General features: G+C 39.4%; 1 protein-coding gene across 3 annotated transcripts in view; it reads left to right on the forward strand.

The window, feature by feature from the left end:
• Nucleotides 1-908: 908 nt before the first annotated feature.
• Nucleotides 909-14,591, forward strand: part of LOC100723071 (zinc finger protein OZF-like) — a 41,912-nt gene continuing 28,229 nt past the window's right edge. For all 3 annotated transcript variants that reach the window (XM_063254448.1, XM_013147230.3, XM_003464991.5), the window contains exon 1: nucleotides 909-1,050. Coding sequence is in view for 1 of the 3 variants with exons in the window: in XM_003464991.5 (XP_003465039.2) it covers nucleotides 1,048-1,050 (3 nt within the window). In the remaining 2 variants the exon portion in view is untranslated. The remainder of the gene's footprint in view (nucleotides 1,051-14,591) is intronic.

Here is a 14,591-nt window from a genome sequence, read left to right on the forward strand (position 1 = left end):
CGAAGAATAAATTTTAGGGACAACAGAGGTTAAGAGCAGAATATATTTACTGAGAGAAAGAAAGCTTCTGTCTGAGAGAGAGAGAGACTGAAGAGGTCCCAGTGGATTGCCAAAGACTGTCTTTTCTAGGGATTTTTATAGAATAAAACCGCAAAGTGGGCAGGTCTAAGGTGGGGAACACATAGGAACTTGCAAGGCAGACTAGCATGAGTTGGGGCAAAACTATGGTCAACCAGTAAGATTAATTGCGCAGGTAAAATTGGTTACATCGAGGACAAATGGGGAAGCGAGTCACAAAACAATCGGGCATTGTTAGAGAGCAGTGGCTCTTCCCTAAGGGGTTGGGGATGACTCCTGCCTTCCTCAGGGTGATAGAGACCTATTTAGAATATCAATACTTACGATGTGGGTGCCTTTGCTTGATCTTTTGTCTTGAGGTCTGGCTCAAGTTATCTGGGCTTCTCACAGGCTCCTTTGAGTGTGCAGCCCTGTCTGACTGCCTATAATATTTCTATCTAACTCAGCTGCCAGGAACAATAGGAAGTGAGACTGACACTGGGAAAGAGAGTGGTTTATAATTTCCTGGTTCCAATTTATCTTTTGAGCTGGGCTTGGCAGCTCAAGCCGGTAATTTTAACATAGGGACGTTTTGGCAGGAGACTGCTTGGAGTTCGAGGTCAGCCTGGTGTAAAAAGTGAGCTCGAGGAGAGACTCAGTAGCATACCGAAAACTTGACTCCAAAACCCCCCAAATAAACAAACAAGTATCATTTGAGCTTAACTCTCGCTGGAGCAGGTTTGTTTCATTTATCATTCTCAACTTGGTGGTCAGATAAGGAACTGCAAAGGAGCCAATCAGAGACGAAGGCGGGCTGTCTGAACTACCCAATCAGGTGGGTCGAAGGGGAGGACACTTCCGGTGTCATGGTGCCGCAGTGACCACTGAGTGACTTGCTGAGAGGACCTGGCTGACTAGACCGCTTTGTTGTGTGATTTCTCCTGGCTGTGCGCTGCATTGGAAGGATCCTGGGAGACCCTCAAGCACGCAATGGTGAAGTTACCTGACGGGTGGTGGGAATGGTAGGGAATAGGAGGCGTTTCGGACGCAAGTGGTCAGATACAGCTGTGGCAGTCTCCTTACAGCCCCCCTGCTCAGCTGCAGTCGCCGAGATCTTCCCGGTCTTGGGCGCTGTGTCACCTTCTGAAAATTTCTCCTTTGCTCAGGAATGGACAGTGCTGGGTCCACAGCATGCAGACACTGTGCTGTGACACCGCTGCCCCACGGTCCCTTCCTGTGCGGCCCAGTCGGAGGTGAATCTCCCCGGGTCTGCAGAGAACAGCGACTTTGGGGGACGCTGGGATACTTCCTCAGCGATGGAAAAGTCATCGCTTCAGTTTCTCACGTGAAACCTTTACTCTCAACCATGTTACTGCATAAACAGGGCTCATGGTCTCACATTACTGAGGAATGAGGTCGCGAACTCAAAGAACGGAGTTAGAAGGGATTTTATTGGAAATAAGAGTGGCGCCATGATTTCCAGAAGTGTCTCGAGTGAGTGGCACTGTGACCTCTTAATCCAGAGCTAAGTTTAGATAAGCAGAGCCCAGTAAATTCTCAGGTTATTCTATTTTATTTTTTATTTTTAATCTTTTTGACTTTTTGAGGTAGTATTTCAATGCAGATCAGGCTGGCTTTGCACGCACTGTATAGGCCAGGCTGGCGTAGATCTCATAGGGATTCTCCCACCTTAGCCTCTCAACTACTGGGAATACAGGCTTGTGCCACCTTGCCCAGCCGATGCTCTGGTGTTTAGTGGCCACCTATCACCGAGGACTCTGAAGGGTTAAAACAACCACTTTGAACTCAGGCTCTCTCACTCATTTCTTTAGCATACACTGTTAAAACAAAACTGAGATATCAGAAAAACTGGATATTTTGTAATTTCAGTTTCTGAAATTCAGGTACTTATTAGAGTGTGGCTGCAAGTCCTTTTAGTGGGGAGGAGGCTGCATTCTTTTTTTGCAGAAAGTATACTCTTGTTCTGATGCTATATGTAATTGGCTGTTCTCAGTTTAATTCTTAAAAAAATAGGTCATTTCCTAACTCTAAACTATTCTTTACAATTAGACTACAAATAAGGGCTTCCATAGAGTTTAGAATGCTGAGAAAGATGGAGGTGATGTTCATGTATTACCAAAGGAGGAGAAACTTGTCCTGCTAAGAAGAACTTTCTGGAGGGGCTGCCTGTTAAACCCGGCAATGCCTTGAACTGTTGCATTTGCATGTAGTATTGCTATGATTGGAAAAGCAAAGAGGCATCATTTCAGAACTAATTGCTTTGTAGTCTGTGCACTGTTTCCAGCCATTGTTTAAAAAATTGAAACACTCTGCATGGCAAGTGTGAGGTCCTGAGTTCTATTTCCAGTACCATAAAAAAAACTGAAACACTGAATGAGATGTTCATATAAAAGAAGTACTTGAGCAGGGGTAAACTGCCGTAGTTAAGGTTGATGGGCAATTGAATGAATAGAATTAAAGCATTTTTTTTTCATTTTTATAGGTACCAGGGATTGAACTCATGACCGCCTGCTTGCAAGGCATGTGCTTATGCCGCTGAGCTAAATCCCCAGCCCCGAATTAAAGCATTTTTTGAATAGGCAAGAGGAAATGAGTGAAATGGTAGAAGAAAATGAGAGTGAGATGGAACTGGAGAGCAGGAGATTTTGAAGGATGGCAAAAATCAGCAAGTGCAGCAGTAAACTTCTCGAAAAATCAAATTGTTCTCACTGTGATAATAAATGAATGATTATATGCTGGCTTGCTCAGATATTGAGTCAAAAGTCACAGGCCTAAAGAAGGAAGAATTTAGTATAAGGAAAATATTTCTTCTGTGACTTCTGAGCAGCTTATGTGGTCGTTTTTGAGGCAAAGTTAGAAATTAGGAGACTGGTCTTTAGGTTTAAAAATAGAGTGGACATCTTGCCTGATGAGGAGTGCAAAGGGTTTTTTCTTGCATACAAAATATTTCAAGATGTTTGATCTTTTTTACTGTATAGGAACTGATGTCAGAAATTTTTCCCAGAACTATGTCCCTGTCTTGCAATTTATTTATTTTTTACCCCCCACCCGGCCATCCCCTGCAATTTATTTTTTAAAAAAGTTTGAGATTACGTATCACTAAATTACCCAGGCTTGGGAGAAATTTTGATAGCTTCTCCCTCCTTTAATGTTAGGATCTTAGATGTGTGCTACCTTGGCAGTTTAAGATTGAGGTTACCCATCACCATGATTTATCAAGATTACAATGGTTGCATAAAGAAAATGTCACTGAGGCATGGTGATGCACACCTTTAATATCAGACACTCAGTAAATTTAGGAGTAAGTGCAACCTGGATAATTGATGAAATAAATATATTGGGGTGTACCTCAACCGTAAACTAACTTGTCTAATGTGCATGAGGCCTTGAGTTAAGTTTCTAGTAATGAAGAGAAAATGAAAAATTAGTGCAAATTTTACTATAAATTTTGAAATTTCCTGATTTTTCACACTAATGGTACATGGTACAGTACTTCCTCAAGATGGTACAGAGCAGTAATGAGTCACTGCAATGTCAGAAAGAGGACATTAACTGTGAACAAACAGTGGTTTACAGTGTACTGTATTCAGTAACATAAATGAGAGTTTTAGTGTTTTATTGTGAATTTGATTTTCTGGTATATAAATTTGCCCAAATACAGATCAAATACAGATGTGTGTTGAACAGGTTTAAAGATTTCAAGGCTTAGGCATATGTGTGCTTACGTTTCATGCCTTTTCAGTACATTTTCTCTTCAATTTTCAGTTGATGAAGATACTTTCTTTTTGTCACTCAAGCAGCATCTGTAGACTAATTCCTTCAACTGTTGTAGTCCTCTGTAGAGTCTGACACTCACCAGATTGTTTCTTTTTAGGAGAGCTGTATTAATCAGTATTTTCTGAGGTATACAGTTCTGAGAACAGTATAGTTGCGTTTGGAAAAAGGAAAAATACTCTGGATGTTTTTTGTTTGTTTTGTTTTGAATTTTAAAAATCATTATTAAAATAGTTGCCCGACTCCAGCCACACTATTTGGATTTCATTAGCAGGACAAGGGGATAGGAGGGAAAGCTCCAAAGAAAAGACACAGTGCTGAGTAGCTAGAACCCAACACACGAAGCATGTGCAAGGTTGAAGGGAAAGCATTTCCATTTCTAGTTTTAATTTATGCTGATTTGGGGAAGCCTTCTTTCTGTTTTAACCTTAGATCATCATCTACCTTTGTACATGAGCCTTACTCCTTCTGCAAGCACTTTAACTTCCAAGCGTGTCTGTATCCATACTCTATATCAACACTTAGAAGATGTTCAGGTTCTCTGTGCAGGACATACTTTGCATTATTAGATTGTTTCATCTTCATAATGACCTTATGAGCTCCACTTGTATTTGACAAAGTAGTGCTTGTTGAATCACCTGATAGAGAAATTTAATACGTTGCATTTCACACAGCTAACATGGGGACTGCTTCATTGTGTCCCAGAGATTCCTGTAATTGGTATTTGCATTTTTGTTCGATAATAGATATTGTATAATTTCTTCTTTATTTTTTTCTGTGACCCATTGATTGTTGAGGAGTACTATTTAATTTCCATATGTTTATCGAGTTTTTGTGATTTCTTTTGTCATTGATTTCCAACTTTATTGCAATGTGGTCAGATAATGCTCGGGAGAATTTCAATTCCTTTGCATTTACTTAAGCATGTTGTGTGGGATAGTATATGGTCTGTTTTACAGAATGACCCATGTGCAGCTGAGAAGAATGTGTATTCTGATATTGTTTGGTGGAACACTGTACACATCTACTAAGTCGATTTGTTCAAAGTTTGATTCAGTTCTTTTGTTTGCTGACTTTTTGTCTAGTTGGTCTATCTTTTTTTAACAATGGGGTGTTAAAGTCCCTATTATAATTGTACTATAGCTTATTTAAATTTTCATGTCTGTTAATATTTTTCTTACATATTTGGGTGCTCCCATATTTGGTATATATATATGAATAAAACCAAAAGAAAACAATAGAGTTAATCAAAACAAAACAATGAACGTGATACAAGACTTCAAAACAAGGTATGAAGAAATCAATAATGGGTACCATAATGCCTCTTGTTATCTTCAAAATAGCTGTCCATAACATCAGGTGTACTAAGATCAAACAAAACAGAACAGAATAACACCAATGAAAACAGAGCAATGAAATCAATAGAGGACTTCAAAATATGACAATAAGAATACAATAGAGACTACCATAATTCATCTTGTTACTTCAAAGCAACTGCTTATACTATTAGACATAATAAAATCAAACAAAACAAAATAGAATAAAATCAATCAAAAGAAACTAAAGCAACACAGGGCTTCAAAACAAGGTCAAAGGAAATTAATGACTACCATAATACATTTTGTTATTTTATTTTATTTTTTTTTCATTTTTATCAGTACCAGGGATCGAACTCACGACTGCCTGCTTGCAAGGCAGGTGCTTATGCCGCTGAGCTAAATCACCAGCCCCTCATTTTGTTATTTTTTAAAAATTTTATTTAAGGAGAAAAAGATAAAAAAAGCAGAGAAAAGGTACAAGTTATACAGGTTTACAGAAAAAAAACAAACAGTAGGAGATCACTAGTTAATGGATTACATATTGTCATCTTAGAAATAATTGTTCAAGTTACAAAATTAAAGCTTATAAAGTGGACATTCCAACAGTGAGATTGCAAACAGTTCTGTCCAATGATCCAACAAAACTCAGTAATATCATTATCTTATACACTTAAATATACATGCAGTTATATCGTTTAGAGCACTTTCTTTTCCTCTCTTTTGTACAATGACAATTACACATTTTGGGTTTTGTTGCTCCCACAGTTCTTATTACTTTTTTGGAAGAGACTAGAACCAAATGTGACATAACAGAACAGAGTCAGTCAAATCAAAAGGGTGGACATAATAGATAATGTAAAAGCATAATACAAGGTGATCAACAGTGGTTACCATGATGCCTCCCGCTATCCCTAATAGAATTGCCTATATCATTAGTTCTAATAAAATTGAACAAAACAGTAAAGAACAAAACTAACAACACCAAAACATTGGAGACATTATAGGTCTTCAAAAGTAGATAATAGTCAATCAGAATGGGCGTCATAATGAATCCCACTATCTTCACAGCTGTTGCCTAAACTTTTGAATCTGGTACTGTCAAAGCAAAACATAATAGAGGAACATCAGTCAAAACAAGATGGTGAGAACAATACAGGGCTTTAAATCAAGATAATGAAGTCAAAGTGGGTTACTGTAATATATCCTGCTATTTTAAAATTTATTTTTCCCTTAATTAAAAGGTTAAAAATAAAAAAGTAAATAATAAAATGGAGATTGAGATAAAAGAGGGCATAACAGCAAAATAGCACAGATCAAAACATAACCATTTAAGCAAAATAGTGTTTCACCACAAGATAATTCCGACATAAAAGTAGTTACCATATTGTCTCTTTCCTTGAAATCTTTGAGTATAACTTTGTATACTGTAGCATCAAATATATCAAAACAATGTAAAACCATTTAAGAGAATGACAGTATTACAGGGTATTTAGAATCAACTAACAGAAAATGAACAATGGTTTCTGTATAATCTCCTTGTCTATAAAAGTTTTTGCTTACACTATCATATATAATAAAATCCAATAAGATACAACCTGTTTAGACCAATGGAGACAGAAGAACAAAAGCTTGATGAGACTTCAAAACAAGATGATACTAAATCAGTATTACCTCTTAAGACATCATTTTCTCCAAAATAGCTGTTCCTATCATCCAGTCTTCTCTGCCTCATTTCTGTTGAGCTCTTTTTCTGTCATTAGTTGTCAGTTTGTCTTCTTCATTTTGTTTTCTGCTCCATTCATTGTGGCCTCTCTGCCGCTATTTTGGATTCTTCGTATTTTTCTTTTTTAGAATATCCTGCAGTATTCTCTGTAGAGTTGAATTGGTGGCTGCATATTCCCCTAGTTCCTCTTTATCCTGGAAGCACCTTGTTTTTCCATCAATTTCCAGGGATAGTTGTGCAGGATATATCAATCTTGGCTGGAGATTATTATCTTTCAAAGCTTGAATTATTTTCCCCCATGCTCTTTGTGATTTGATGGTTTGTGCCGAGAAGTCTGCTGTAATTCTGATGGGTGTTCCCTTGTAAGTGATCTGTTTCTTGTCTCTGATGGCTTTTAATATTCTGTTCTTGCATTGGATTTCTGGAATTTTAATTATTATATGCCTGGGTGTTGCTCTGTTTGGGTTGTAGGTGGCTGGGGTCCTGTATGCTTCATACAACTGAGTATCTTTACCTTTTGCTAAATTAGGAACGTTCTCCTGGATTATTTCTATGAGTAGCTTTTGTAGTTCATTTGTTTGTGTCCCTACTTCTTCTTTTATGTTCTTAATTCTTAAGTTATAGACCCTCTTATCATCTTCTATTCTTTGTATTATTGCTGTTTGTTTCTTAGTTATTTTTAAGACGTTTTTCATTTCATGCTCCCATATTACAAATCTGCCCTCCAGTTCAGATAATCTGTCCTTAGTTTCTTTCAAGCTGTTATGCCAGTTTTCGATAGAGTTTTTAGTTTCCTGGTAATCTCTTTGAACCTGCTTCATGTATTCTATGCTTTCTCTATTTTCTCCATCAAACAATTCTCCCCTCTTTTTCTGATCTTCCATTCCACCATCTGTTTTTTCTTGGGTGGTGCTTAGCATATCTCTAATTATTCTGCTTATGTCTAGCTTCAGGTCATTAATAACTTCATTCCTGAACTCGTCTATGAGGCTCTGGAGAGGGCGCTTTATGTCTATTGGTGCGATGTCTGCTATTGCCTCTTTCTCAGGATTGGGGGCTGAGGAGCCTTTCTGGTTGCTCCCTCTTCCCATATTCTTTGTTTCTTATATATGCAAGCATATATAGGAGGCCCAGCTTCCTTCCCTGTCAGCCACAGTCTGATTGAATTGCGCCGGCTAGGTGTTCCCGCCCACCGCAGCACCAGGAAGTTGCAGACCAGGCAGCCTATGCAGGGCCTGCCCCTCCAGGTCAATCTACCTTCAGGCGCTGGGGCCTGGGTTGTGCTAGCTTACTTGGTCTCAGCCAGCAGCGTCATGTAGGCTAGGACTGTGTCACGTAGGCTAGGCACTGCTCATCAATCCCGCTTGAGAGGGGTATATGTGACTGAAGCCACTGCAGCGCCCTGTTCCCCCAAGTCTGCCCGGTCCCAGAATGTCCTCTGTTGAAGTCTCCTAGACCATGGAAGAGTCCCAGTTTCTCTCACTCACCACAGGTCAATGCACAGCTCCCCGCCCGTCCTGCTTTCAACTCTGTTCAGTGATTCCCATTCTCAGAGCTTCTGCGTGTCTCTCTCCCTGCTGAGCTGATGTAGATGCAGCAGTGGCGGCGGGAAACCCGAATCTCGGCTTCCAATGGTGCGGGCTCCAGCTTCCACACTGAGGCTTTTCTATTACTGTTATAGCACCAGGATTGCATTCCCAGTTGGTTTCTCTCAGCCCAGTTCGTTCTTGTGTCAGCGGGGCATGTCTCCTCTTGCTTATGATTCCTTACTTCGCACCATTCCTGAATTCTAAGCTGGGTCTTTCAGAGAGCCTCCGTACCTGCTGCTATCTGTCCGCTATGTTCTCCCGGAAGTCTTGTTATCTTTGATATAGGTATCTGTGCCTTCAAATATAACAAAATCAATCAAAATGTAACATTAATGAAACCAAACAGAACAATGAAAACAGTACAGGGTTTCAAAACAGGACAGTAGATTAACAATGGCTACTGTTTTCCCTTTTTGGATATTTCCTCCTCTTTCACTTTCATGATATCTATTGTGCATTTTGGATCCCAGTAACTCCTTTAGTTTTTTATACTAGACAGACAAAATGATACTCACCCATGTGACTCTGAACCATTTCACCCATGTGTATGATCTCAAGTTGTATTCATTTACCTACAGGAGCCTCAAGATTATCTTTATAGCTGAGTAGCTTTCTATTGTATAAAAATGCCATATCTTTCTTATCCATTCTGTAGTTGATGGGCAAGTTATCTCTACCTTTTTTCTGGTTCATAGACTAAAAGTCAAAGGAGAGCATTGTTTTCTCTCTTTTGACTTTTAGCCCATGAATTTCCTTTTGAGTTTTGAGTTAAATGTGTTTCTTGCATAAAACATATTGATGGATCCTGTCTCTCTCTCTCTCTCTCTCTCTTTTTTTTTTTTTTTTTTTTGGTTTTTATAGGTACCAGGGATTGAACTCACGACTGCCTGTTTGCAAGCAGGTGCTTATGTCGCTGAGCTAAATCCCCAGCCCCCTGGATCCTGTCTCTTGATCCACTCTGTCTCTGTTTCTTTTTATTGGTGAATGTAGGCCATCCACGTTAATGGTTATGGCCAACATGCATTGGCTCATCTGCCATTCTATTTTCCTTCTGTTGGCTGCCTACTTTCCCCCTCCATTCAGTTATCTGCCTTGCTCAGTGATTCCCCTTCTGCTGCTGTTCCTGGAACTTTGGTCTTTTTTTTATCTTTCTTTAGAATGTCCTTCAGTATTCTTTATAGGGTTGGATTGGTGGACATTAATTCCTTCAATTGTTCTTTGTCATGGATGTATCTTGTTTCTCCATTATTTATTTATTTATTTTTTTGGGCTGGAGTTCAAACTTGTGACCTTGCGCCTGCCAGGCAAGCACTTATGCCACTGAGCTAAATCTCCAGCCCCTCTCCATTAATTTTTTTTGACAGACTTCATTCATTTTTATTTCTTTTGTGTAAAAACCCTTATGTTGTAGCTACTGCTGGTGCTTGAGTTCTCTGGACAGAGACTGTAGTGTGGGTTTTCACAAGATGGTCGGTTAACTCCTGAAAGGGAGACTTTGTGAACACAGTCTCTTTCCAGAGGTCAGGGGTCAGGTAGCTGTAGGTCTTTGAGATACCGTCAAAGGTGGCCTTAGCGAAGTTGCCCAAAGTAGCAGTACAGCCCCTGGCAGAGGTGTAGCAGTCATCAACACCAGCCATCATCAGCAGCTTCTTGGGCTGAGACAGTGCCAATGCCACTGAGCTAAATCCCCAGCCCCTCTCCATTAATTTTGAAAGATAGTTTTACAGGTACATCAATCTCGGTTGACAGTTGTTTTCTTTAAGGACTTGAAATAGCGTCACTGAACCTCTTATTGACTTGATAGTTTGTATTGAGAAATCTGTCATGATTTTGATGGGTTTTCCGTTATTAGGTGATCAGTTTCTTTTCTCTAACAGTTTTAATGTTTTTTATTGTGCTGTATTTCTGGATTATATGTCTAGGTATAAATTTATTTTGCTTATGGTTAGCTGGAGGTTTATATGTCTCACTTACCTGTACATTATGTCTTTTTCCCATGCTTGGGAAGTTTCCTGCTATTCTTCTGTAGATAGACTTTTTTGTTTTTGTTTTTGTTTTGGTGATATCAGGGATCAAACTCTCAACTGCACACTTGCCAAGCAGACGCTTTATGCCACTGAGCTAAATCCCCAACCCTTGTAAGTAGACTTTTAATGTCATTTGTGTTGACCCCTGCTTTTTTGGCTGACACCTATTATTCTTTTTTTTTTTTTTTAATCTCATTGGTACTGGGGATCAACCACCTGCTTGCAAGCAGGTGCTTATGCCGCTGAGCTAAATCCCCAGCCCCGACACCTATTACTCTTAAATTATTTTTCCTTGCATCATCTTGCAGCTGTTGAATTATTTCCTGGTTCCTTGTTATTATTGAGATCTTTTCTTTCACGATCACAACCTGTACATCTTCTTCAAGCTTTGAAAGTCTGTCTTCAGTTACTTTCAAGAGGTTTTGCCAGCTTTCAATGGAGTTTTTAATTTCATGGATATCTCTTTGAATGTTTCATGCATTCTAAATCTCTCATATTTTTCATTCATTGTTACCCTGATTTTCCTATGCTCCTTTATTTTTTTAATCTGTGTCTTTAGAGATGCTTAACAATTCTTTTATTATGTTTTCTATTTCTTGTTTTACCTGAGATAATATTTCTGTTCTAATTTCTTTTATAATCTCATGAAGTTGTTTGTTTACTTCAGTTGCCATCACTTCAGAAACTTCAGTGATTCCAACTCTCTTCCCATGTTTATATCTCCTGAACTTTTTCTGCTTGGGTTGGAGTCCAGAGACTGCCTTTTGCTTCTTTGTCTTGACATTTTCCTGGGTTCTTCTACAAGTGGGTAGTGAGGTCTTAGTAGGCACTTCCTGTGTTGGCTCCAATTTCTCTGAAGCATGACTGGTTCGCCTGACGGGTACTGGCTGTAAGTATCCAGTGGTGGCTGTTGGGTGTGTTAGTGCAGGGCTGGCTGCTGTTTTTCCCACCCTGTGCTGGCATCCTGGAGCGGGAAGCATTCGGATGGCTGCTAAAGTGTGTGTGTATGTGTGTGTATGTGTGTGTGTAGTGGGGCACCACTGCCTCCTGGACCTGAGCTGGTTACTGGGAGGAAACATCCCCTGATGGTGACTGGTGTGTGTGGGGGTAGGGCAGGCCGCTGCCTCCCAGACCTGAGCTGTTTACCCTTGGGATGCATCTCCTTGGTGCATATAGATTTATAATTGTTAACTCTTCCTCTTGAAATTTTCCCCTATGAAGTATGTAGTGCCCTTCTTCATCTCTTTTGATAGTTGTTAGTTCAAAGTTCACATTTTCTGCAAACAGAATAGTTATGTCTGCTTTTTTCTGGGGTCCTGTTGCATAGAGTATTATTTTCCATCGTTTGACTTTTAGTCTGTGAATTTCCTTTAGAGTTAAATGTGTTCGTAGTGTACTGTATATTGTTGAATTTTGTTGCTTAATCTACTCTGCCAGTCTGTTTCTTTTTTTTTTTAATTTTGTTTTGAAAGTATACAACAGAACAAGACAGAATAAAGCCAACTAAGATCGTACAGTGAAATTAGTACAGAACTTCACAGCAGGTTATCAGGATAACAGTAATAGGTATCACAGTATATTTTGTTATCTTTATAATAGTTGTTTTTCCATCACATATATCAAATTGAGATGAAATATAGAACTTATCAAAACAGAATATTGAATAGAGCAGTACCATTAATCAGAAAAGAGCAAAACAGTAATAAAAATATTTGCCTTCAAAGAGATGGTAGAAGGAAGTCCCCCTTATTTGCTATGGTCAACTTTGCAGGAGACGCTCAGATTTCTGGTTCCCATTTGCTAATGGGCGGTGGGGGCGGGGAGAAGAGGGGTAGCGGAAGTGGGATGTTTGATTCTAGGCTGTGCATCAGTAGGTTCACTATTGCTTAGCAGGGAGGAAGGCTGGTTGTTTGGTTTCACAGTGTCCTAAGTTCCAACATGGTGTGGATCTCAGGAGCTACTGCTGGTTCTCCCCCTGGAGGGGCCGCAGTCTGTCAGACCAGCACCGCTTACCAGGGAGGGGAGGTGCTTGCTTTGCTTCCCTGCTTCCTAGGTTCCAACATGTTGTGGATCTCAGGAGCTGCTGCTGGTTCTCCCCCTGGAAGGGCCGCATTCTGCCACACTGCCACCAATTACCAGGAAGGAGAGGTGCTTGCTTGGCTTCCCAGGGTCCTAAGTTCCAACATGGTGCGGATCTCGGGAGCTGCTGCTCGTTCTCCCCCTGGAAGGGCTGCAGTCTGCCACTGATTACCAGGGAGGGGAGGTGCTTGCTTTGCTTCCCAGCGTCCTAAGTTCCAACATGGCGTGGATCTCAGGACCTGCTGCTGGTTCTCCCCCTGGAAGGGCTGCAGTCTGCCACACTGCTGCTGATTACCAGGGAGGGGAGGTGCTTGCTTGGCTTCCCAGGGTCTTCTCCAGTCTGTTTCTTTTGATTGGTTAATTGAGATTATTTACATTGAGAGTTGTAACACAAATGTATTGACTCTGTTCTTGGTTCTCTACTTTTACTCTTTGTGTAAGTACTTACTCTGCTTGGTGTTTTCATTCTGTTGTTCTTGGAATTGTGGTCATCTTTTTTAAAAGAGAATAAAACCAAGCAAAATAGAACAATAAAGCCAATCAAAACACATCAGTGTAAGTGACACAGGACTTCAAAACAACAGGAAATCAACAATGGTTACCATAATGCCTCTTTTTGTCTTCAAAATAACTACAAAAACCTTCATACATAATAAAAATCAAATCAGAACAGAATAGAACCAATAAAAACAAAACAGTGTATGCAGTCAAAACAAGATAATACTAAATCCAAAATGGCTATCATAATATATCTTGTTATCTTTGAAATAGCTGCCCATCCCATTGGATATAACTGCTGTACACATGGATGTACATGTATCACTGTCATATGACGTTTTTAATTCTTCTGGGGAGATATCCAGGAGAGAAATAGCTGGGTTTAATGGGACCTCTAAACCTAGTTTTGAGGAACTTTCACATGGATTTCCACAGTAGTTGCATAGTCTGTACTCCCATCAACAGTGGAGATTTCCTTTTTTCACATACTGTCTCCAGCAATTGTTACTGAATTTCTTGATGATAGCCATCCTTTCTGGAGTGAGGTGAAATCTCAGTGTTGTTTTAATTATCTCAGATGACCAGTGATGTTGAACATTTTTTCATATATTTATTTACCATTTGTGTTTTTTCATCTGATAAGTGTATATTCATCTGAAAAGCCCATTTTTGTACTGGGTCTTTGAATTTGGGAGGCCTGATGTTTTTCAATTTATATGTTGTAGATATAAGTCCTTTGCAAGAGAGAGAACTGGCTAAAAGTTTTTCCCACTCTATGGATTGTCTTTTTACTCTATGACTTATTTTGATGTGCAAAAGCTTTTTAGTAAAATAAGATCCCAGTTGTTGATTCTTTGAAATATTTCTCATGTGGTCTGGGTTCTGTTTATGAACTCTGGCTACCCCTATGTGTTCAAGATTTCTACCTACTTTTTCTTCCTATAGATTTACTATTACTTCGTTAATATATACATCTTTGATCCTTTTTTTTACTTTAATTCATGATGTAAGTCTAGTTCTAGTCTTTGGCATATTGAAAGCCAGTTTTTGCAGCATCATTTATTGAAAAGGTTCTTTCTTCCAGTGAATGTTTGGCTTCTTTGTCAAAGATAAGGTGACTGAGTGTGTTTAGAGTTGTTTCTGCATCTTCTATTCTGTTCCACGGATCTTTAGATCTTTTTTTTCCCCTAGGCCATGCTGGTTTTATCACAGTAGCTTTGTATAGTATAATTTTTTTCTTTCTTTCTTCTTTTTTTTTTTTTTTTTTTTTTGTGGTACCAGGGATTGAACTCACAACCTTGTGCTTGCCAAGCAGGCGCTTACACCGCTGAGCTAAAGCCCCAGCCTGTGTAGTATAATTTCAGTTCTAAGATTGTGATGCCCTCTGATTTGTCTTTGTTGCCCAGATTTGTTTTTGCTATTCTAGGCATCTCCCGTTTCCAAGGGAATTTTGGGAATGCTTTCTGTAGTTTTTTTTTTTTTTCTTTCTGTAGTTTTTTGAGGT

This window comes from Cavia porcellus, unplaced genomic scaffold, assembly GCF_034190915.1.
Source record: "Cavia porcellus strain 051 isolate PalLab524CR breed Dunkin Hartley unplaced genomic scaffold, mCavPor4.1 scaffold_8, whole genome shotgun sequence".
In the NCBI taxonomy this organism is placed as follows: Eukaryota; Metazoa; Chordata; class Mammalia; order Rodentia; family Caviidae; genus Cavia; species Cavia porcellus.